This window comes from Suricata suricatta, chromosome 12 (assembly GCF_006229205.1).
Source record: "Suricata suricatta isolate VVHF042 chromosome 12, meerkat_22Aug2017_6uvM2_HiC, whole genome shotgun sequence".
NCBI classification, from domain to species: Eukaryota; Metazoa; Chordata; class Mammalia; order Carnivora; family Herpestidae; genus Suricata; species Suricata suricatta.
In genome coordinates this window covers 56,531,859-56,556,694 of record NC_043711.1, presented here as the reverse complement: position 1 = coordinate 56,556,694, position 24,836 = coordinate 56,531,859, and the positions used below count along the sequence as shown (strand labels likewise).

Here is a 24,836-nt window from a genome sequence, read left to right as displayed (position 1 = left end):
CTGGGACTGAGCAGGGCCCCAACCCTGGGCCCCCACACGCCATGACTTCCAGCTCTGCAGCCAGCAATGCTGCCTTCCTCCCCCTGGCACCGGGTGTCTCGGGCTCACCGAAGAGCCTTTCACAATGAACGCACTTCAAAAAGGTTAAATGTAATTCTTCATGGGAGGAATCAGCAGGAAAAGACAAGTGAGGTTGGGGGGGCAGTGAGGAAGGGGGGGGAGGTGAAGGAATCTGCCCAGTTATATTTAATAAAAAGCTTAAAAGCCACAAACAGGAAGCAGACCTATTAAAAAGGCAACACTGATCTAACGAAGGAATGTGAACTCGAGCTGACTGAAGCAGCAGCCCCATCTCCCTCCCCATACACCCCCCCCAGCACCCAGGGCCGCAGACAAGCCTCCTCTTGTACCCTGGTCAGTTTTGAGAACACCCCAACTCAGAGTCTGCCTCGGGCTAGGGAAGGGGAGCTGAGGGGAAGGTCGGCATGAGCCTATGCACCCCCCAAAATAGGAGACGGACGGTGCTGGCCCTCCCTTGCTTGGACCAGCAGGCCCTGCTGCCAGGGGACGTGTGAGCGCTCTGGGGTGCAGCCCCCCCAACTCCAGGAAGCTCCCCTCTTGCCCTCCCAGTGCCCTGTACCCCTCCTTCCCGGTGAGCCCCCCACAGGGGCAGGCCTGGGGCCCTGGGAGGTGAGGTCTGGACCTTGGCCTGCCAGATTCATGCCCTGTGTGTGTTTCTCAGAACCCAGGGCAGGGGTCTGTGGAGCCTGATTGGACTGAGGTAATGAGCAGGAGCAGTGGAGAGGACAGGACAGGACAGGACATGGTCACTTTGCCTGCCTCAAGGGAGTATCTCCAACAGTGATGGAGCTGAGCCCGACCTGGATGGAGACCTCAGGGTGTGGTCAAACTGCAGGTCCGAGGGGACCCAGGGAAGCAGGCCTCTGGAGCCCACCGCCCTGCCTCACTCAAGGGCTAGCCCCACACATGACCCCTGGGCTTGAGGAGGGACTTGGGAGGCAAGGGTGCCACACCAGGTGCTCAGGTGAGCAGAGGGTGCCGATGCCGCCTGGCGCGCTGCCGGAGAGCAGCGTTCTGCTCCCTGGCTTGGCTGGGCCACCACCCTACCTGGAGATCTCACTCAGGGAGCACCGACATCGGGCTGCTGACTGAGCGGCCCTCCCCATGGCTCTCTGGCCTTCACAGAGTAAACCCAGGGCCCTGAAGATACGCAGGCATGGCAGCCTGCTGAGCAGAGTCAGGGCCTCTCTGTAAAATCCTTGCACTCTGTTGCATGTCCGACAGTATAACATACCAAGCTGGGGGAGACAAGTGACACCCCGCACATGTCCCAGCTTGTGCGCCAAGCAAGCCGTGCTCAAGTGCACACTGCAGCTCAGCCCTACCCCAGGGCCTTGGTACAGATCCCCTGTCTCCACGGAATGTTCCTTAACTTGGCATCAGCGGGGCTCCGTGCTTCCCTTGGGTCAGGCCCCTACTCAGCTGTTAGCTCCTCAGAGAGGCCATCCCTACTTGTCCTGTCCCAAGGCACACACAGTGATTTTCACCCTCTGCCTCCTTTATTCTTCTGTGAGGCAAAGTCAATATTACCGAACGCATTCCCACCCTTCCCCTCCTGTGGCCATGGCAGCCAGGTGAAGAACATGGGTGTGGGGTGCATGCACGGTGATGGGATGGAGGGCCAGCCGAAAGAAATCCAAGAGCTCAATTCCCAAGGGCAAGTGCAGAGCCTGGACCCCACCACGGACAAGTTCCGACTCAGGTTGCACAGAGCCTCAGTCCCTACTGCTTTCTATCAGGCAAAAAAGCGGAGGGCAACTCCTGTTCAGGGAGGCCGTGCCATCTACAGGGCAGTGTGCCAGGTCCCTGGCTGTCTCGCTCCCCAATGTTTCTGCCATAGCACCTATCACATGGGTCTGGTACCATACTTCACAGACAGGCTGGGGAATGCACCCAAGGTCACCCCTCTATGGTAACAGTGGAGCAGGAGCTCAGACTCAGGCCTTGACCCTGGCTCTGCCTGGAGGCTAACCACGCCAAGCCCCTCCAGGATGCACCCTAGCTCTTCAGCCACAAGCTAACGGGATTAACGGCCACTGAGGCTGAGCGGTTAAACACCTCCACGCCATGCGGGGCCTGCCAGCACGAGGAAGGGACTGCACTCACCAGGGATGTGGATCTTGAACTTGCCACTCTGGCCAAAGGCGCTGTCAATGACCCCCAGCTCCCCGGTGGACAGGTGCACCTTGAGGCCCACGAAGAGCTGAATGTTGGTCTCCTTTTTGAACAGGGAGCGGCCGATCACGCTGTGGTCGTCCATCACCTGTCCCCATACACCCGGCCCCAGAGAGAACATCAGTGGGTGCTGCATGAGGTTGTGAGAGCCTTCTGCGGCTCATGCCTAGCACACAACAGTGATGGCAGGGAGGCAGTCCCTCCCTGCTCTAGGAATGCAGAATTGGAGGCCCGGCAGACTCAGGCCATCTGTCCCTGGTCACAGAGCTCCCAGGGCAGACTGAGCTCAGAACCTACAACCTGCCTGCCCGCACTGGCCTCTGCATGGCCATTGTCCCCTGCCTGTCCTCAAACACTTGTCTAGCAGCATTCTCCTCATGAAGGCTTGTTTGGACTCCCCAGGTTGAAAGGATGACATCCACATTTGAGCCTGCATCAAGGCCTTCTAGAACCCACCTCATACTCTCTCTCTGGTTTCTCCTCCCACAAGGAGTACCTGAGAACCCGGCAAGGTCACCCCTTCCCGCTAAACGCACGTGCATTTCAGCCAAGGCTTTCCTCACTCTGCCCGGAGCCCCTCCCTGGCCTGGCCCACATCTATGCCACAGCCCCACCGCCTCCTCTCTGTGATGCCCTCCTCTGTGTAAAAGAGAAAGAAGCACTGGTGTGCGCGCGCGCGTGTGTGTGTGTGTGTGCATGTGCATGCACATGTGTTAAAGACTAGACCCTCCCCCACATGACCTCGAAAAGGCTCACAAGAGCTTCTTGAGATCTGCTAGCTCAGAGCAGGGCCCATGCCTGCCCCAGCGGCCAGCAAGCTGGGTTCCACATGGGTGCCACAGGGGACATGGGGGAGGCTTCTTCCTGCTCTCCAGGCCCCGTACACCAGCTTGGGGATTTTGGGGGACCAGGGTTGAGTCTGAGCAGGTACAGGCCCGGCAGCAGCATAGAGGCTGGAAGTCCTTTCAGTGGTGGGACTTGTTTTCCTCCTAAGGCCCAGGCTCATGGGGGACCCCCATGGGCCGGGCCGTCTTCAACCTCAGAAACTGCCCAAGACGCCAAGATTTGGTCAAGGGCCCCAGATGGATTGTTTGGAAAGGCAGAAACTGTCCCATTTACCCTAAACCCTTTTAGAAAAACATATCCTCTTCCATTTGATTCATAGCGCCAGATAAAAGGTACTTGAATTCCTCCTCTCCCCGGTGATGGATGAATCGGATACAAATAACGATAAGAATAATCATTCCCACTTGCACAGCCCTTTGTAATTCACAAATCTCAGCCCCATACAGGACCTCCTCCTTGTCCTTCAGGACTCGGCCCCAGCACGAGTCTCCCACGGGCTGGGCTGTCACCAGCCCTGCCCCGTTTGTGGGTGCCACCAGGAGATATGAATGGAGGTGGCTCCTGGGACCTGCAGGGCACGGGCAGTGAGGGCAAGCGGATGTTGCCGGCCCTGCGTGGTTCCCCAGGCTCCGTGGCTCCTGGGACCCCTGCCCCCACACCCCCAGAGCAGCATGTATGTGGAGCTCTGTTCCCAGCCTGGCAGGGGCCTGGGAGGCAGGGCTACCTACCACATTCAGCACCTAGCCCAGCACAGCAGGTGCCCAGGATGTTTAGCCAAATAGACTCTGGACCTGCTATTCCATGTTCCCCACGACCAAAGGTGCTTGGTGCCACCTCCTGTCCTAAGCTCGGCCTGCCCTACTCGGAGGCCACTGGTCGTTAGGACAAAGACAGTGCCTCAGAGCACCTCAGCCACTAACGTAGGCATTCGGAGGTGCCATGGAGCCCTTGAGCCCCCTTGTTGGCAGAGGTGAGAGAGAGCTGAGGGAAATGCAAGCACCAGAGCCTGTGGCATGGTGCAACGTCAAGCCCAAGTTTGCCGGGCCTTTGCACAGCCTGTACTGAAGAAGGCCTGACCATACTGAACCCTTCAAGCTGGGGAAGCAGGCAAGTCTGGTGCCATGGGGATGCCTGGGGGCACCCTGGGCAGGCCAGGTGGGTCTCCAGCCCTTGCTTGCCCATGAGACAGGGCCGGCTGAGACACAGGGCCTGCCCCAGGCACATGGCTGACCGAGAAATGACAAAGGCAACAGTCCTGGCATGAGGGACTTACCTCTGACCTAGAGAACCGCCTTAGAAAAGGCACCATGGGGACCACCCAGGCAGAAAGTCCCCACCAAATTCCTAACGACATTCTTCCTTTCTTCCTACAAATGCTGAGAGCCAACCATGTGCCAGGTGGGTCGTAGAGGACAAATCAAACTCCTACCTTGAGGGGCTCATGTATATCCTTGTGGAGGGTGATTACAGTCTTTCCTTCATCCCACTGCCTTTGGACTGCTCCCTGGTTGTCCCCATCTCTGGGCAGGCCCCTGGTGTCCAGCAAGGGCCCCAATAAAGTTTTTTATGCCTGTGTCCTACCCCCAGCACCTTGGCCCTTGCTCCTCTGCAAGCCCTGGTCCCGTCTTGTCTTGGGAGCACAGATCGCTCCCGATATCCTGCCACAGCTTTATGTGTTATCTGTTTAATGTTTATTTTGAGAAAGAGTGAGAGTGAGAGAGAAAGCTGGGGAGGGGCAGAGAGAGATGGAGAGAGAGACTCCCAAGCAGGCTCCGCACTCAGCTTGGAGCCTGACGCAGGGCTCAATCTCCCGACCTCGAGATCATGACCTGAGCTGTAATCAAGAGTTGGACACTCAATGGACTGAGACTCCCAGGCACCCCGTCTGTTACTTATTTAGTCCTCCCAAGCAGGACACAGGTCCGCGAAGGCAGAAGCATGTCTCTCTTCTCCACGACTGTGTTGCCAGCATGGATACAAACTTGCCGCACGCTCCCCAAAGGCCGAGGCAATGCCGAACACATACCTGACTGTGGCTGTTGGTACCTCTGCAATGCTCAGTCCTGCCTGTGGTCTTTCATTTTTTAACACGTCATCGAGGCGTAACAGATACATAAAAGCACATACACGCTGTATGCTTTCAGACATACGTATATAGCCGTGAAAACATTCACACAACCAAGCTAACACACATAACCCCCCACCCTCTCCCCAGCGGTACCCACCCCAGACCTCACCCTGTCTTCCCAGGCTCAGCTTGGACAAGCTTTCCTTCAGACAGCATCCCCACACGGCAGGAGCCTCCGTGCCAAGACCTGGCAGCTCCATCACATCACTGGCAGCTGGCCTGCTGGTGTCCCTCACCAGACAGACTGGGAGTTCTGTCTTGCAGGGCCCTGGCCCATGACAGGTCCCTGTAAACATGCAGGTGGGGAGGGAGACATGTGTGACAGAAGGGGACTCTTGGTTCTCTGTGCGCAGAAGTAAATCATTTGAGTGGACTTGTGGCTGGGGGCACGTTTCATTGCAGGGGGCCAACAGCCCTGCCTTATGCCTCAGTCCCCCTGCCCCCACCAGTGCAGGTCATCCCTCATGCTGGGACACAGCAGGCTTCACAGTGACCTGGGGTGGCAGGCATGCTACCTATTAGCAAAAAGGCATTTCACAAGATGTTTTACTGTGCCTTCTCCCGGACCTCCTCCTTTCTTTTGGTTCTAGAATATTAACTTAAAAAGCTAAATGCCACAGACGGAGTGGAGGACCCATCTCCCACCCCCTCCCACGCCAAGGACATGCATCGAGGGCAGACTAATTTTATTAACTTCAGGGAAACTTCAAAAAGCTTTCATGGAAGCCTGCGATGACCCCAAAGTTGGTTTAAGTGCTACATAAACAAAAGCCTCGGGCCGGGGAAGCTGAGGGCTCCGGGCTCTTGGTGTTTATGTTCTCATCTGACCGGGCGGGCTGGCAAGCGGGCTGGCGGGCCCTGTAATCCTGCTGGTGTGGGTGCCGGGCAGTTCACTGACCTACACTACCACAATATTTTCCTAAGCATCCGGGATAAGGTGAGGAGCCAACGGGCTTTTTCTGACCCTCTGAGGAGGGGCCCGAGGGGCTCCCTCTTGCTTGCTGCCTTGTGGTCTCCTGGGGCTGGAGAGGCAGTTTGGAAAGGATTCAAGTTCAAAGGCAGTGCCCCTGTCGTTCCTGTTCTCTTGTTTTACGGCATGGCCAGAAGGTATAATAGCACCTTCTACTAACTTCTGTGTCTTCAGTTCCATGTGTAGGGGTTGGGCAGCTCGGGGAAGAGGCTGGCCTTCAGCACTATGCCGGGAACGGCGGTAGTCTCAGGAAAGCTGCCTCCCCACCCCCCGCCTGTCCACACTGTCATTTCCAGCAGGCTGAGTGAATCCTTCCAGGAGCTGGAGGATGGTCTAGGCTGGCACCGTGGACACAAGCTGCCAGGGCAGCGAGAGGAGCTGGCAATAAAGTCCTCTGCTCTCAAACTGGCCAGCCCTCTGCACCTCCTCTCTCCCTCCAACGCCCTCTGCAGATGAGAGCCACACATTGACCTTGGCCATGCTCTGGAAGAGACATCTCCACGCAGTTAGCAGCCAGGAAAGCCAGGATTTGGCAAAGTGAAATGACTTGCCCCCAAGGCACACATTCCAGCGCTCCCTGCGTTCACGTCTAGGCCACAAGTGCTGAGGAGTGGAGGGTTGGCAACAGTGAGTAAGCTCAGCCACCACTGGCTGGGCCCAAGCTGGCAAATTCGGCCCTGGGTCAGCAGGGTAGCCCCTTCCCAGCCCCGTGCACCGGAGAAGCCCATCCCCAGTACAAGGAGTAAAGACAGATGGGGCCACCACGTGCAGGAGCTGAGAGGGGCCCACACACCTGTCCAAGAAAGACCTCCCACCCGCTGGACTCAGCACATCGGGAGGAGGGCCATGTGGCTGTGAGGTGCTTTGGGACTGCCCTGGGGCCAGCCCAGGGTGGAGGCTCCCAGGGCCAGAGTGTGCTGGAGGCTGACCCTTCGGGGACGCTCTGGCTTCTTCATCTATAAGATGAGGCTGGAGGGAGGGGGGCCTTCCCCTAGCTGTGGCCATGAGGCCAGGAGGCAAGTTGCCCTTCTGGTGAATTCTAGCACAGGCTGCACCTAGGAACGTGGGTGCAGTTCTGGACGGGATGTGAAGCTCGTGCTTGTGCAGTGGGCTGGAGCCTGGGCTCTGAAGCCAGCCTCCTAGGGCTCCAATCCCTGGCCTTGTGGCCCTGGAGTCTGGACAGATGCCTAAGCTCTACAGGCCTTAGCTGCCCATCCACAATGTGAGGTCAGAGAGCTATGGTAGGATCACAGGGAGCTATTACTGGCCTGGCCTCTGCCGCCTCCACACAGGGGGTCTTCCTCCCTGAGGACCCTCTCCACCGCACCACACAGGGGGAGGCAGGGGGGCCAGTACAGGGTCCACTGGCTGTCACGTGCAGATGCGAGCAGATACTGCTGACAGCCCATGGCACTCTCTCACGGCCCCTGCTGGCTGCTCGGCACCAAGCGCCCCCTACCCCCAGTGGAGGGCTGCATCTGGAGGAGGCCGGGACAAAGCCTGCGTGAGGGTCTCTGCCCAGCAGCAGCTAGTCTGCACCATCTGCTCCACTTGGGAGAGGGCTGGGGGTGTCAGGCAGGAGCCAGCCTCAGTGCGTTTCTGCATCCCCAGATGTAAGCTCTCCAGACAGTACTGGGAGTAGATGTGGTAACAGGGGACTCACGAATGTCTGCTGCAAGCAATCTCATTAAAATTCAGGTTAGAGAGCGGGATGGTAGCCTTTCCTGCTGGAGGCAGCGAGGCCAAGATATCTGAGGACTGTCTGGGAGGCCAGGGGTCCTCATCCGTCCTGGGTGTTAAGGGCAGGCAGCTGGCGGACATGCCCCACCCATCTTTGAAATACATGTATGTGCCCAGGGGCTAGGCTCGTCTCTAAATTATAGACTCTTCCAGTTAGAGAGAGACCTCAGAGATAAGACGCCCACACACCCAACAAGGAACAATCTTCTGGGAACCGTGGGAGGGTCTTCATGTTGAAATCAATCACTGTGATGTCAGACCAAAGGCAATGCATGTGGGACTCACTTGGTGGGCCTCTGGGCTTTGGGAACAACGCTGAACCTGGGCCAGCACGGTTACAACACAAGCCCCGAGTGGGGACTTTCACTGTTTTGCACGGATACTATGCTTCGTTTATTAGCCATCTGTCTGTCATCAGAGGGTGAGTTCCCAAAGAGCAGTCACTGGACATGTCTGGAAGCCCCAGGCCCTTGCTTCCATGCCAGGCAAATCCCTGCCATCCCCAGCCTCTGTGCGGGAACCCGGCCGCCAGTGTACATAATTATGTCATCACATGCCTGTGTCCCTCAGGGCCCAGTTCCCAGGATGAGGCTTTGGAACTGCCCAGGTTCTGAAGCGACTATCCTAATTCAGATTAAAGATGTGGCACCAAGAAAAGAGGGACAGCCTGCCGTGCGCGGGGCCCGAGTCGCTCGCTCCATCGGCTGTGAGGAGGGCTGAGGCAAGAGAAAGGGCTGGGAAGGTCTGCGTCCGGACTGCCTCTTCCAGCTCTAGGCCTATGACTTTGGGCAAGGGACTTCCCCGACCCTTAGTTTCTTTCTCTGAAAAAGCTGTTTTGGGGATAAAGGGTGCTGGTGTAGGCAAGGACAGCTAAGACATATCCAGAGACCACAGGACAGGGAGTTACCTAACTGGGGGCTGCTCTCGGGAATCTGGTTCTCTCCTTTACCCTCCACCTCACAACGAGGTCCTCGCTGAGGACGAAAGCCAGGGAAGGGATGTGCAAGGGATGAACTCAGGAGTTGCCTGGGTCAGCGAGGAAGCCCCGACACGGGGTGGTGGTTCTCCCAGGGCATGTGACAGCCACCAGGACCATCAACCTCCCCAAGCATCCCTGGGATGAGAATGCGGTTCTGGTATTGCCCATCCTGACTTGGCATTAGAACCATCTCACCCAGAGGATGCTTTTTCTTCCTCCCCAGTACAGGGCTGGGGCCTGGTACAGTGGGGATATGGGGGCCCTGGAGTGGCCCACAGGGTAGGGCCACACCTCCACCAGCCCAGGCAGGCCACATCACTCCTCTGAGCCTCCGTGTCCTCCCCTTTGAAAACGGGGTGAACCTATCTGCCTCTAAAGTTGTAGTGAGACAAGGTAAGATCTCCGATGTGGAAGATGGCCGTGAGCAGCAACCGACTGTGCTGCAACCCCCTGGCAGAAACCCAGGATAGGAAAGGAGCCTTCGATGCGTCTCCTTTTGTCAAGTGATCTGCAGAGGCCTGGCGGGGAGGCCCAGGGCAGGTGGTAGTCTGGTCATCACAGGGGCACCCACCCTAAGAGGGGTCTGTCCCCCTCTGCCCCACCTCTCAGGCGAGCGGGGCCAGCTTCCTCAGCCCTAGGCCTGCCTACCACTGGGCAGAACCCCTGCTCATATGCACTCAGCCCTGCCCCCTGCTGCCCTCCACCGCCACGGAGCCTCCTTCCCTGCTCCATCCTCCATCACCCAGACACCAGTGCAGGTAAGGCTGTCTGTCCAGAACTCAGAAGGAGGTGCCAAGCCACAGCTCCTAAAGGCGGCTCCATTTTCATAGAGGAAAAAGGAGATGCACCTTTTCGTGAGCACTTGCTTCCTGTCGGGCCCCTCCTTGGCCCTTAGCACACATGATCTCATCAACTCCACCACAGTGTCACAGAAGAGACAGGTTCCAGGGGGTTAGGGATGAGGGGTGAAGAGAGAACATCTTGTCTATGGCCAATGCGAGCCAGGCTGGTACCAGCTCCCTCCACTGTGTCAAGCTGCCTTGACCCCGTGTTTACATTCAAGCAAAAAAGCAACCTTCCAAAGGAGTTTCATGGCCACCTTAACTGCCCAGCAAGATTCTCCGCTACCAGATGCTGATATGTGGAAGGGAGGAGAGAGGCCCAGGGCTCGAGCCCGTCAGGGCTGGACCACTATGGCAGCTGTCTGATCTCCCTGAGGAGAGAGCCTTCTGACCTCTGGTTCAGAGGGTACCTCTGTGTTCTCAAGTGGCCTGGGAGCCGATACAGCCTTCGGCCTGCTGGACAGGGGCCTAGGGGAGCCAGGAGTAGTAGAGCGGGCCAAGGGACCAGGCGGACCGCCGCCCTGCATCCTCCTGGGCTGCTTGGGAAGGACTGCAGGGAGCAGGTGGGCTGGCAGTGCCCTGGGCGCAGTTAAGTAGGTGTCGGCAGAGTGGGGTGAGCCAGAAGCTGGGAGGCAGCACCACACTGGACCTCAAAGCCAGCCGGTGCTTCCAGTGGCTTCTGTGTGTTTGCGCTTGGCTGGGCTGATGTGGCAGGCTCCTGGGCTCGGCCCTAAGGCCTTCCCCATTGGTGCCAGAATAGTCGGCACGCGTGACCCAATCCTGTCGCAGGAGAGGTGCGTGTGGCAGCATCTCGCCACCACCACCTGAGCCGGGAACCAGGCATCTGTGCCTGAGGAAAGTCCAAGTTAGCAACGAGGAGAGGCCGCTCTTAACAACAGCGTACACTGCCAGGCACAGCACTCAGCATTTTATATGTGCTCATATTGGAAGCAGGCCGGCCCAGGTATCGAAGGTGTGAGGTGGGCCTGAAGCTGTTTCCTAGTTGGCAGTGGCAGGACAACTCTGGTCTCAGAAAATGATGTGGGCAGGGGTGTGCAAGCTGCTGGGGCAGGGAGGGAGGAGAGGAGGGCCCCTGGGTGTGGCTGCAGTCGGAGGCGTGAAGTGGACCTCAGCAAGGCAGGCCAAGGGCAGAGCACTCTGTGTCCTCGGCACTGAGCCCTCAGCTGCCCCTCCTCTTCCCAAGCAATTGTTACAAACGAGGAAACAGGGCCCCAGAGGGTAAGTGGCTTTGGTCAGGCCAGACTGCTTGGCTTGCCCTGGGGGGCCTGGGACCTCAGTGAGACTGGGAATGCAGGCCAGGTGACGGGGAGCCAGTTTGGGGACCTCATGTGGACACCTGTCTGTAGGCTGCCCTGGCTGGCCCTCCTCAAAGGATTTCTCCAGCACAATCTGATCGAAGCCTCAGCCTCTGCCAGGCCCCAGCCTGCTGGTGGCTTTGCTGGGTGGCCCGCACACACCTTGGAGCTCCTTCCTGGCCTCAGCTGCCAGGTGCCCTGGGCCACAGGGCCCTTTTTCTGTGCCTCTGCAGAAATAGTGCCTGCCTCTGGGACCCCCAGCTCCCACCAGTCTGACCAGTCACAAGGCACAGCTCAAAGGTCATTAGTACTTTCCCCCGAACCAGACCATCTCCTCCCACCTCAGCAGATCCTTACTCCTCTCCTGCTCCCTGCGGCCCTCGGTAGGCACGTCTCCTCCACACCAAGGCCAGGTGTCCTGTGACACTCAGCCTGGCTCACTGAGACACGAGCAGCTGGTCCAAATCTGCACATGGCAGTGATGCAGGGACCTCTGGGAGCACGGCCCAGGAGCTCCATCCCAGCTCACAATCACCACCCACTATTTTCACCAGATCTTTGCACACCTGCAAAGAAAGATTCTGTACCTAGTCATTTTCTTTAAATACGTATGCTTAAAACAGAAGCTTCACACGCTACCCTAGAGAGAAAACAAGAGTCGCCATAAGTAGGAACCTGATGGTAAAGTAAATGCAATTAAAAAATGAGTCGGATCCTAGTCACAGACTGTTGATACTGGAAGGATCTATCTTGGCCCTTGTTCTACTTGTTCAAAAAGCAGATTCGCATGTGGGAGATGGCTGTTAAAGTCACCTTCAAAGGAATCTAAGACTTTCTTTGCAATGTCATCAAGGGACCAAAAAAGCAAAGAGTTATTGCTAAGGGATACTGCACTGCAGAACAGTATGAGGAATGGCCTTAAGCAAATGAACAGCAACCTACTGCTTACAAATTTCCAAGCAGCAAATGCATGAAAGAATAAACAAACGAACACACACATATGGCATAGGTCTATGTAACCATATCCATTCTTCATTTCTAATTTTAATGGTTCATGACTTCTATAGTTTTCTCTGTGGCCACAGGGACAACTAACTTCCACAAGCACAGGGATTTTGTCTCTTATTTACTTCATATCCCCCGCCCTGAAAGCAGCACATAGTACGTGTTCTACAAATATTTTTCAAATAACTATTGCTGAATGTCCAGTTTTGTAAATGTTTCACAGAAAAAAGGAGAAGGGATATTTTCTCTATTTGAGGGATCTCAGGGTTTCTATTTTCTAGAAATCAAGTGCAGGAATTGTGTTATGCCGCTTTGTCCTTACCTGTTTTGTGGGTCGGTCTGATTTTGGAATCTGCATTCTAATGTGCCCCAATATAATTTTCACTTTTTTTTTTTTACCAAGTTCTCCTTAATTTCTAACAGATTTTGTTTTTATATGTTTGGTAGGTGCAAGTTCAAAACCATGCCCCTTATCATTATATGATATCTCTCTTTATCTTGGTAAGTATTTTTGTCTTAAATATTCTAGTTTGTCTGAAATTAACATTACCACTCATACTTTCTTTTGGTTCACAGTCCCCTGACATTTCTCTGTCCATCCTTTTATTCCTAACCTTTGCTTACCAATGCATGTTTCCTATAAACAGCATATAACTAGGTTTTGTGTTTTAATCCAATCTATCAGACTCTGTACTACACAGGAGAATTTGGCCATTCATGTTTAGTGTAATGACGGATACTCTTATTCCTCCTGCTTTTGTCCTTGTTTATGAACAATGTTTTTATTTCCTTCATTTTTGTTGGTTTGATCAAATTCACTCCAGACTTTCCTTTGCATGTGTGTGGAAGTGCTATACTCTCCCGGTCCATTCATAGCTTCTTCCCTTTTCTCTGCATTTAGAATCTTACACATATTCCTATACATTTACCCGCAAACGGGATACTAAGCATCTCCCTCACCATCATATGCTCTAATTCCTTTCCCCCAGCCCTCCTCCTGAAAGGCAAGGCCTTTAGCAGACCTTCCCTTCCCTTCCTCTCCCCCTCAGGAGAGACCCCTGGAGTGTTTCTATTAACTTGAACTCCCTTCCTCGGACCTAATTCCTCAGGAATGCAGAGAGAGCTGAGTACTTGTGGTTGTTGGTGGTGATCAGATTTTTCCTTGCAGGATGCTCAATCTGTGTCAAGAATCATATTTACCATTTAGACCAGGGGTGGACAGATAGCTAGAGGCTCAAATTCTGTCCAGTATCTGTTTTTGTATGGTCTTCCAAGCTGAGGATGTTTTTTTCTGTTTTCTAATGGGTTGAAAAATGTCCAAAGAAGAAATTTCACAACCTATGAAAACTCTAGGACGTAAATTTGTGTGTCCTTAAATAAACTTGCATGGGCACCTCACCACACCTACTTGTCTCTACCTTGTTTGCAGCAGCTTCTGTGCCACGGCAGGTGAACTGAGCAGCTGTGACAGGAACCCAGGAGCTACTGGCTGTGGTGAGTCTGGGTGGCTCCACCGCATCTCACCCAGCCACCTGCTTTACTTCATTTTTATCACCAGTACATAGGCGCCATGTCAAAGCAGGCAAAGTGGACTTCAAATGTCTCACTTTTAGCAATGCTCAGTGAGGTGTGGATGGTTCTTTTGTCACATTACTGGCTATGTTAATACAATAAGGCATACACTGACATCACAATATTCCCAGCTCACAGGATTTGTAAAAAATGAGATGATTTCAAGCAGCACATCTCATCAGAGCAGAATTTCTTCACAAAACAACAATAACAACAGAGAGAGACAGAGACAGAGAATAAGGCTATAATCAAAGTAAGTTTCCAAAGGGCTCATTTGTTAGCCAAGCAAAGGAAAGCCATCTACTGGTGGTAAGTTAATTAAATTGTGTTTGATTGTAGCAGCTACAAAAAAAAGCATCCAGAGAAAACAAGCGGATTTAAGATGATTAGATTTGGGGCAAGACGAGTTGCTTGGATGTGGCCTAGAGGCCACAGACACTGTAGATGACACCAACGAGGGAAGCCACATCTACAAGGAGCCGGACCTAGCGTGTAGCAAAGGAAGCAGAGCACAGAAGAGAAAGCCTGGGGACAGCAGACAGTCTGTCTTTGTGTGTCATGCACTATCCTCAGGATCCTATATCTACCTCACTCTGTTACTTTCTTTCTAGAACTTACTACCTGAAAGCATCAAAGGTACTGTTCCTTGTCGAGTCTCCCCCAGGAGAGCAAGCACTCTGTCTTGCTCCATCCCAGTGCCTTGCACACACAGGAGCCAAGGAAACATCTGAATATACGAATGATTTGCGTCTTTTAGGCAACAGGCTCAGGACTGTACATCTTAAGTCTGTACAGGTAGAAAATGTTCACTCAACACACATCTATACAGTGCTGCACCTTCCTTAGTGATAATTGGGGGATGTATTGGAGGTCCAAGCTGAGCTTCCAGAAAGCGGCCTGAGTTTGCAGAGCAGACTCAATGAGCTCGCCCAGCATCATGGAGCACAGACTGGGAACTGACTCACCATGGTGGTCAAGGACCTGTCTGGGAGACTGGATTTAACTTTTCATGATGGCTTGGCCTCCTGGGGATGTCTCTGAATGGAGGCATGTTGGGGGCGGGGTGGTAGCTGTGATGCGTCTAAGAATTTTCGGAGGCAGACAAGCACAGCCTGCCCTTGTCAACCACACCCAGAAGCCAGCTTGACTCTTGGTTCCTTCCCAGTGGCCCTGGCTGGCTGCTGACAGGGACGGGGGTGGGGAGGGGGGGTCCCTGTGCTTCAGAGAGAGATCATGAAGTCCTGGGGAAAGGAATATCATTCTGACCCACGATCTGGGACTTTAAGGGCTAAGCTCTCTGACAATCTCTGCACTCTGAGTCCTGCTCAAAGCAAACTGGGTTGTGTCTGGGAGTGAGCCAGCCCTACTTGCTTGCCGCACTAGGGAACCTTCCTCCCTCCCGGAGCTAGACTCAGCTCCCATGTAGGAAGCCACACGCTATTGTAGCTCTTTCAAAACAACCCTGAGATGAACACTGCTTGCTCCTCAAAGGCATGAGGATGTTGAAGTGAAATGGCCGCACAAGGCATACAGGGGTTACTGGGCCCAGTCAGGCTCTGAGCGCAGGCCGTGTGACCCCCAAGGTCAATGCCTCCCCTGACTTGCAGGGAAGGAAAGTCTCCCAACAAGGACACTCCAGTTTCTCAAGGGCACATAAGCCTCTCAACTCACTGGACGGGATTCGACGTGACCTGCTGGAAGGGTAAGGGCGCAGGGGCCCGTCAGTGCTGAGCTCGGACCCTGTGTTACCACCCTGGGACCTTGGGTGGGTCACCTCACTTTTCTTGGTCTGGTTTCTAGTGTGACTGCCTTGCAGAGGGGCCCTGGTGACCTGAATTCAGAGTAGGAAGAACACTCGTTTTTTTTTTTTTAGTAACTTTTTGTTTTGTTTGAATTATTTTTTACCATGTGCCTATATTGCTTTTTTCAGACAGTTACATATAATTTTAGGAGGGAGAAAGTGATTTATTTAATGATTTTATAAAAAGTACATAGGAAAAGTAATACTTCCTCCTTGGATTTTTATTAGGACTTAAAATAGTGTGTGCAGCTGGTAATGGCACACAGTAGGTTCTAAATAAATGAGAAGGAGTGGGGTGGAGGGAAGCATGGGGCAGGTGTATTCCTGCCCCTGGGCCCAGAAGGCAGCCTGTGGCACAGAGGTCTCCACTCAGCTAGAGCCTTAGGGGCCTGGTGGGGGGACCTGGGTGCTCGTGCCCTTGCTTCCCTGCAGGAGTGTGGTCTTGGGACCCTCCATACACATCTGCGGCCCCACCTGAAGCTGTCCCCAGTGGAGGGAGCCTCTGCTGACTGCAAATCTGGGGCTCTGGGGCCTCCACTTCTGGCCTCCCTGGACTGAGCAGAAGGGGTCAAGTTCCTGCGGATGCCCCAGATTGGTGGCAGGGCCTGGGTCAACTCACCTCCTGGGCCCTCCCCACTGCCCTTAGGAGGCAAGAGTCATTCAAGAATATGCTCAAGCTGACACTCCTCATTCTATTTTTTTTTTTAATGTTTTTAGTGTTTACTTATTTTTGAGAGACAGAGAGAGACAGAGCATGAGCAGGGGAGGAGCAGAGAGAGAGGGAGACACAAAATGAGAAGCAGGGTCCAGGCTCTGAGCTGTCAGCAGAGTCCAACGCGGGGCTTAAACTCATGAACTGTGAGATCATGACCTAAGCCAAAGTCAGACACTCAACCGACTGAGCCCCCCAGTTACCCCCCAAACTCCTCATTCTCAAAGGAAGGAATGGCCATCAATGGGCCTCTGTGGGCAATTAGGCCTGTGGCTCACCAAGCGGGATGTGACTACATAACAGATGCTTCCTCAGAGAGTAGTGATACTTCATAACACTGCTAATAAGCCAAGCTAGACAAATGAGTGACGTGCACTTTATCACCTTTGTCTTCACTCAGCATCACAGGGCTGGCCCGGGGCTGATGGAGCCCTTGAGTGGCCCCACGCTAGGTCCATGACCCCTCCCAGTGGCCCTGGGAGTTTAGGCTGCTGCTCTGCAGATGAAGAAATGACACTCACAGGGGGACAGGTCCTGTCCAGAGAGGAGCAGACAGGTCCTGTTCCAGGACCCCCATTGGGCAGCAACACAGGGCAACTGCACCTGCCTGGCCGAGTGGGCAAGGCTGGCCTCGCAGTGGGAGTCCTGAGCTGACAAAGCTGAGGGTCCTGAGCCTCAGACAGACATGAGCAAGTAAGTAAGAGGCTTCTGCTGATTCCCTCAACAGGGAGAAAGTCCAGATACAGGTGGGAGGAGAAGTGAACGGGGCCTGGCCACCAGGGAGAAACCTCAGACAGGGTGGAGGGGAGCGGGCGTTTCCACGGTGCCAGGGAGTGCCGGGGAGAAGTAGATCCGGAAGAATCTGGGGATCTGGAAGAAGGGAAAGAGGCAGGGTGGGGGGTGGTGATGAGACCCCAACACTGGCTGGTGCCTTGCTCCTGGGTGCCTGCTTGGTAAGGATCCAACACCACTGGAGTCCAGGCTGCAGTGGGCAAGGCTACACAGGGAGGGGCCACCCTCATCTTGCTAAGAAACAGAAGCGCTGGCCTGCTGAGGGCCTCGGGGAAGACCCCGCAGGAGCCCAGGTCCCCAACTCTGGGGTCTTACCAGCACCATGCTCACCTGGCTCAGAGAGTCCTGGGACCACCCATAGCTGTTGCCCCTGCCCCACAGGGGCGCATTCCAGGGAGCAAGGTTTAGACAGCTCTCACCACATCTTCAAAGCCCAGGAGGCAGGGATCCCCAGTGTATTCTCAGGGACAGATGAGGTGGGTGGGCAGGGCCCACCCAACAGGAGGCAATGCAAGGATTTCTGGTGCCTTCAGGCTCTAGGCTCCCTTCGAGAAAGGTCTTTGAACCACACTGGCTCTGGCACATCTAAAGTGATGATGTATCCGGTGATGATGACAGGGATCCCCAGAAGCCAGTGGCCCAGCCCCTGATGCTGTGTCACCTTCCTGCACCCTTCTGCCTCTTGCCCTCCGGCATCCTTGGCCCCATCCCCACTAGCCGAGGACATGCTTGGCCAGGCCTACCCTGCACTGACCAGCCATGCTCCCTCCTTTGATATGATTGGCGTGGGGCAGATATAGCAGCCACCCTGCCTGATGGAGGCTCAGCCCCATGGAGGCCATGAGAGCCAGGGCCTAGTCATTGGGCTGCCAGGGGCAGGGCCTGGAGTCCTAGCTGAGGCTCAGGGAGGCCCTTGATACTGCTGGCTTCCGGCCCAGCTAAAGTGCTGCTGTGTGAAACCGGCTTTAGGGCAGGGGCTCTGTCCTCCTCCACGAAACTGCGGGCCAGGGCTCTGCCCTCCTCCACGAAGCCATGGGCCAGGCAGCTGTAGGGGCAGGGGAGGTGGAAGTCCTGACCCCGGTTCAGGCCCCTGCTCTGTGACTGCAGGCTGAGAGAGCCCACACGGGGCCTCAGTTTCCCTGTTTCAAAACCTCAGAAGTTGGAACCAGAAGGCGTCTAAAGTCTTCCTGGTTCCCGTCACGGACCCCAGCCATATCCACCCGGCCATCCGAGCCCAACCAGGAGGGCGGTGGGCAGACAGATTACGCACCCGCTCCACGAAGCCATGCTTGTGCTTGAGCTTGTACACTCTCAACCCAGGCAGGGAGCGCTCGGCATAGTCCTTGTCCTCCAGCCCGTGGAGCAAGATGCCATGGAAAGCCAGCCGGCACGTGTTAGCGTGAATGTCCGTGTCTAGCCTGGAGCCGATCACCAGGCACAGCCGGGAACAGGTGACGGGCTTCTCAAACTCCACGAGGGCCCACTGCTGCCGAGGACAGCGGCCTTCTGTGGCCTGGCCCGTCTCCTTGTCAGCCTCGCCGCTGTCTGTCACCGCTGGCGCCAGATCATTGCTCAGGTACTGCTCCTGGAAGAGGTATTCTCGAGAGAAGTCAAAGGAGTCCAGCACAGGCTCGCAGTCAAAGCTATCGAGGGCAGGGCTGAAGAACATCAAGCGGCCCATCACGGTCTCATGGCCCACTGTGATGTGGAACTTGGCCTTGGTCTGCAGGGGCCCCCGGAAATACGGGATCTTCTCCACGGAGATGAGGGCTGCGTGGACTGTGTGCAGGGACTCAGGGGCACACACCAGGCCACGCTCCAGCAGCTTGGGGTCAAACTGGGTGACACAGATCCCCAGTCGGTCTCCCTGCATGGCTGAGGTGACGGGCGTGTGAAACATCTGCATGGACTTCACCTTCTTCACCACCTGGGGTAGCAAAAGAGAAAGCTCATGAAACAAAGTGCCTTGAGGCAGGAGGGAGGGGCCCAGTGGGAGAAGTCCCTGTCCTCATGCCGCCACAGGGGCACTGGGGTGGTCAGACTGCCTTGGCCAGGGCAAGCTCCCTGCAAACACAGGGCCTGTGTCCACAGAGCGCCCCAGTCCAGCATGTGGTGCAGGGTGGCCACAGCAGCCAAGACCTAGGCTACCTGCAATCCCTCCGTCCTTTGAGCCTCTGCTCTGCCCAGGCTGCACGCCAGCACTTTCTTGCCTCGGGCCCTCTGTCCAGGCTCATCACTGCATGCAAAACAACGCGCCCCCCCCCCCCCCCCCCCCCCCCCCCCCCCCCCCCCCCCCCCCCCCCCCCCCCCCCCCCCCCCCCCCCCCCCCCCCCCCGCCCCAGTCCTCAGCCTGCCAAGCTATGACTTTCTGTCCTTGAAAATCCAGGCCAAACACTGCTCTGCAAAGTCGGCCTGGACTCGCAGAGGGCAGGATCTGTCCCTCTCTCCTTCGTGCTACCCCAGCCCCTCTGCATCATACAGACTCTCTGCCGTCAGGCCCTACTCTGCGCCAGCCTGCCCGCTAGCCGTGGGCTTCTTCGGGGCAGGCCACTCCTCACTCACTGGATGCACAGTCCCCGGGGCACCACAGTGTGCCAGGGACAGCGGCAGAGTGAGAAACAACTATAACTATAAACACATCAGTATGGACTAGGTCTACATTGACACAATTAACATATAAAACCTTATGTATAAGAATAACAATAATTACATACATGACATAATTGTGTATATATATTATATATACTATGTATAGCATGCTATATTATAATATAGTATGTACTATACAGCATATATAGTACACCATGTTTTATATATAGTTTATATAATGCTATGCATAGTATATGTAGTATGCTCTATTACACATATGTGTTTATACGTAATATCTAGAGAAGGCCCAGGGTTGCGGAAAGGCCTAGCTTTTCAGAGAGGTGGTCAGGGAAGACCTCTGTAGTGGTGATATCCGAGCTACACCTGATTATGAGAAGTTGTGTGAGGGTCCAGGAGAAGATAGCTCTGCACAGAGGAGCTAAGGAATGTGGAGGCTGGGACGGAGGCTCTGTGAGTCTGAGAAATAAACAAAGAGTCAGGAGGGCTGTAGCAGGGAGGGCAGGGAGGACACGGAGGAGAAGGGAGGGCAGGCCAGAAGTCACCGAGGAGTTGAGGTCAAGGAGTAACCTGACCTTGTCTCTGTGTGGAGACCATCACACCAACGACCACACTGGGCAGATTGCAGCACCCCCAGTTTGTAAATCAGGAACAGCCCTGAGAAAGGCTCTAACTAACATTCTCGAAACCAAGGGACTTTCCTTCGAAGAGCTGCTGTCTGAGAGGAGATGGAGTTACAGTCACAGATTTCTGCTTAGTGCGGCAGAAAGGTGGGTACTATATTTCAGAAGACCCGCCATCAAAACCTGCTAAATTAAAGATGCTGTGGCCTTTAGGTCTCAGACATCCCCATCCACAAAGCCCGGGTATGTGGGGCTCCCTCCTCCTTCCTGGATGAGCTGATCCCGGGCGCAGGAGACCGGGCCCTTTCCTGGAGAGCCATAATACTCAAGTGTTTGTTTAAAGATCATTAACTACCTAACCACGAGGTCAGGGGGCAGAGAAAGTGAGAAGTGCAGTGTCAAAAGCCACAGCCAAGATCAATCAAGGAGAAACATAAAACACCTCTAAAATGGCCCACGAGGGCGACAGGAAAGTAAGATTTTCAGGAATGCACCTCAGAGTGACTGGAGAATATTGTCTTACACTGAGTGTCTGCCCCGAGGCAGGCCCTGAAGCCCGGCCCTTCCCCTGAGGCCTGGAGCCGCCTGGTGAGCTGTCTCCCAGGCCCCCACTGTCCACCCACTCCCGCCTCCAGGCCGGCTCTCTAAAACACATGTCAGGTGATGCAATTCTTTGGCACCAACCTCTTCATGGGCTCCCCTGCCCTCTCCAGATGGAGCTGGTCAGCCTCCCTGGGTGGCTCTCGACCTGATGCACTGCACTGTCCTTGCCGCCCTAGGCTCCGCTGGCGTGGGCCTCCGTATATCCATTGAGCTAAATTATAATCTAGTAAATACCCGAGGCCCCACCACGTGCCCTGAGAACCACAGCAGCACCAGTAAGTGCCACCGCCTTCTGTGCGCTTTCCCCACCTGGGCCTTCTGCCTGCTGGCCAGCTGGAACAACCACTGTCTTGAATTTGGTGTGTGGCACTCCTGTCTTTACATATATACATGCACACGACTGAGTAGAGGCTCACTACATATGTGGGACATATGCCTAATCAATACTTCACTTTGTTTCCTGAGGTTTTGAACTCTGGAGTCCGTGCCCAGGTTCATTTGCTGCTGATGCCGCACGGCACACACTAGCCCCCGGTCTCCTAGTGACTTGCACATGGGTCATTTCCTGTGGGTCATTTGCGGGAAAAGGATGCAGCAAATTCCCTCTCACGCATGAACCCTGCCTGGAGCACGGTGTGAGGAAGACACCGGCCCCTGCCCAGAACTGCCGGGTCGGGGGTGAGCACTCATGTCTCCTAGATAACTAAGTGCCCGCGTATGCTCCCAACCCAGGCCAGACACTTAATGGGTACAGGTCTTTCCCAACATCTAGCACAGCCAGGTTTCTTCATTTCTGCCTATCAAATTTTTTTTTTTTTTGCCTTTTAAACCCTGAAGATGGGTCATGTCCCTACTGCTGCATCCTTTGTGCCCAGCATGGAGGGCAGCTGACAAAGGCTGCTTGTGGCCCACGGTTTAATGCCCAGCCTGTCTGAAGAGAACGGCTGTATCTGATTCTGTGGGCAGGTGGAGATTACAGAGCTCCCTACTTCTCCGCCATCTTGCCTTCCTCCTTCGGCTGTATCTGATTCTGGAAGATATGTGCCCCTCCTGGCAAAACCACACCTGGCAAAGCATGGAGCTGGGACTCTAGACCAGCCGGGGCCTGAGCGAGATCCTTGTGCTTATGATGCTCCCTGTGACGGGGGGGGGGGGGGGGTCCTGCACCACCCTGACAGCCCCCACCCCCCATCGAGCCTGTCTCCAAGCAGCCTCATTAAAAGCATCTTCTCTTTCCAATGGGGCTTGTGTTAGGACTGAAAGAATAAAGAATGCCTTAAGATGGCACTGTGAAGAGCAGAAAGACACATAACTGTGCAAATCAAGATTTCAAGGGCCCTGTTCCCCGACACAGATGGGGACAGGGCGGTGTGGCACTGCTCTGGGTGCTCGTGGGCGCACACACAGCATCACCATGCCGGCGTATCGCCAAGCCCACGTTTACAGGATATCCTTTAAGAATGCAAGATCCCATCGAGGACACCAAAAACTATGGGAAAGTAGTTTTGCCCACTCAAGCATGGGAAAAAACAGACTTTCCTTTCTTTTTCTAGCCAACTTTGAAAGATTCCGTCCATCTTTTCGGCAACTCACTCCTATTTACTAATATCCAAGGTGAGTGGCCAACGCACTGTTGGTGCATTCACTCAACATGTATTTATCAAGTTTCTCTCATGGAGGAGGCCTGGGCCCTGGAATGATATGGGGTGAGCAGAATGGACTCTGCAGTCTACTGTCGGGGGCAGGGGAGACGTTAATAAGAGCATCAGTTCATAAAGTCAGAATTACAAAATCACGGAGAGGTATTAGAGAATAGTTGGGGGATGTAATCCTTCCTGGGTCATCAGGGAGGGCTTCCCAGAGGAGGTGGTACTAAAGTTGAGACCAGAGGGAAGAGAAGAAACCACCCACAGGCAATCCAGCAAAGGAAGGAGCAGAGCAGGCCTGAGGCCCTGAAGTGGGAAAGAGTGTGGTCTGGTCGAGGGACTGAAAGGCAGTGGGCTGGTTGGCAGGGAGCCGGCCAGGGGAAGTGGCCTCAGGTTGGAGACACAGGCCAGCCACCTTCGTCATGGGAAGGACAACAGAAGCATCTGGTGGCAGTGGTGGCCTGAGGTTGAGCAGGAGAATGACACCTGCTACCATGTACTTTGGAAAGGTCACTTTGGCTACCCAGGGCGGAGAAGTAAGGAAGAAAATAGGGACATTAGTAAGGAAGGTACCCCAAGAGTTCTTTATGCAGAACAGTGTGGGGCTGTGTGGACTGACCGGATGTGGGGACGATGGAGACACTGGTATGCACGGACGGACACCTGGCTTCTGGTTGGCTCCCCTTGACTCTTGTTCTCTCGTACCCATAGCCGGCCATCAGGGACTCTAGCAGGCTTCGCCTTCCAACTGGGGCCACCGTCCAAGCCCCTCCCACCGCAGCCACTGCCCATCCTGGTCTCGGGCCCTCCTGGCTTTGGTTACTGGCCCTTTCCCTACAGTCTGTTCTCCACAAAGTGGCTTATATATAAGATATGACTCTGTAGTTTCACCTCTGAGCTCTCTACTGGCTCTCACTCTGTAAAACTAATGTCCTTGCTAGGACCCCAAGGCCCTACAGTTGGTTCCTGTCATTTCTCTGACATGGTCATGTGAGCCTTCCTACTTCTTGCTCCCAAAACACACCAAGTATTCTCCTACCTCAGGGCCTTTGCACTTGCCAGTGCCTTTGACTGGGATGTTCCTCCCCCTATATACCCTATTTGTCTTTTCTTCATTTCCTTCCTATCTGCTCAGATGTTTCTTAAAAATTTTTTTTAACATTTATTCATTTTTGAGAGAAATGGGGCACGAGCAGGGGAGGGGCAGAGAAAGAGAGAGGGAGACACTGAATCCGAAGCAGGTTCCAGCCTCTGAGCTGTCAGCACAGAGCCCAACACAGGGCTTGAACTCATGAACTGCGAGATCATGACCTGGGCCGACTGAGCCACCTGGGTGCCCCTCTGCTCAGATGTTTCTTTATCAGAATCCATCCTTGGGGGCACCTGGGTGGCTCAGTTGGGTAAGTGTCTGGCTTTGGCTCAGGTCACGATCTCATGGTTTGTGAGTTTAAGCTCCATGTTGGGCTCGCTGCTGTCAGGGCAGAGCCTGTTTTATTCAGATCCTCTGTGTGCCCCCTCTCTGCCCCTTCCCCACTTGTGCTCTTGGTCTCTCTTTTCAAAGTAAAGGAATAAACCTCATCAGAGTCCATCCTTGACCCCATAATAAGAACTCCCCATTCCTCTCTCTTCTTTTCCATGTTTCCCTCTTCTTCTGAGCACTCACCACTAACTGACACATATATTTGCTTACTGATTGTCTCTCCCACGCTGGAATGTAACCTTCATGAGGATGAGGGGTATGTTTTTATTTTATTTATTTCATTTCTGTTTCTATCTCCAGTGCCCAGCACAGTGCCTGACATATAGAGGCCCTCGGCAAGTATTTGTGGACTGAAGGGATGGAGCCGTGGATGGGCACAGCACTGCCCTGCCCCCAGGGAGCTCCAGCCTGGGGCTGGGATGCATATATCCCCAAAGGCCCATGGAGGAGGTGCCGCACTGTGGGGGCAGAGCTAGCCCCAAGACAGGTGAGGAGTGGGGGGCTCCAGACAGCCCAGGGGAAGGAGCCTTCCCAGCCTCTCCAAGGGACTTGGGTGTCCTGAGCGGGATACAGTTAGAAGGGTGACAGAGAAGGCAGGCGGCAGAGTGGGGAGGTCACGCTGCATGGGCCGTCCAGGCAGGCCCATTCCCTGAGCTCCGCTCCCAGAGGGGATGGTGGCTGCCGGCTCTCTTCCCCTTGTCCTTCCCCTCTTTTCCAGCACCAAGCACTTCTGGGGAAGGGAGGATGGACCCAGGGAGAGAGGGAGGAAGGCATACATCAAGCAAGCAAACCATTTTTAAACTCAAGTTCGTGCTTGCTAAGCAGTTTGGCCCTTTCTGACTAACAAAGAGGCTTTACCATCATCTGGGTCAGTTATTCTTCATGAAAACCCTACGAGGTGGGTCAATATTTTTACAT

The 24,836-nt window shown here is 54.7% G+C and overlaps 1 protein-coding gene across 1 annotated transcript in view; it reads right to left on the bottom strand.

Moving 5' to 3' along the window:
• EEFSEC (eukaryotic elongation factor, selenocysteine-tRNA specific) overlaps positions 1-24,836 on the bottom strand; it is a gene marked incomplete at its 5' end in the record, with an annotated part of 236,453 nt that overhangs the window by 36,592 nt on the left and 175,025 nt on the right. Inside the window, 2 exons of the mRNA XM_029917905.1 lie at positions 2,188-2,344; positions 18,230-18,886. Coding sequence (XP_029773765.1) covers positions 2,188-2,344; positions 18,230-18,886 — 814 coding nt within the window. The remainder of the gene's footprint in view (positions 1-2,187; positions 2,345-18,229; positions 18,887-24,836) is intronic.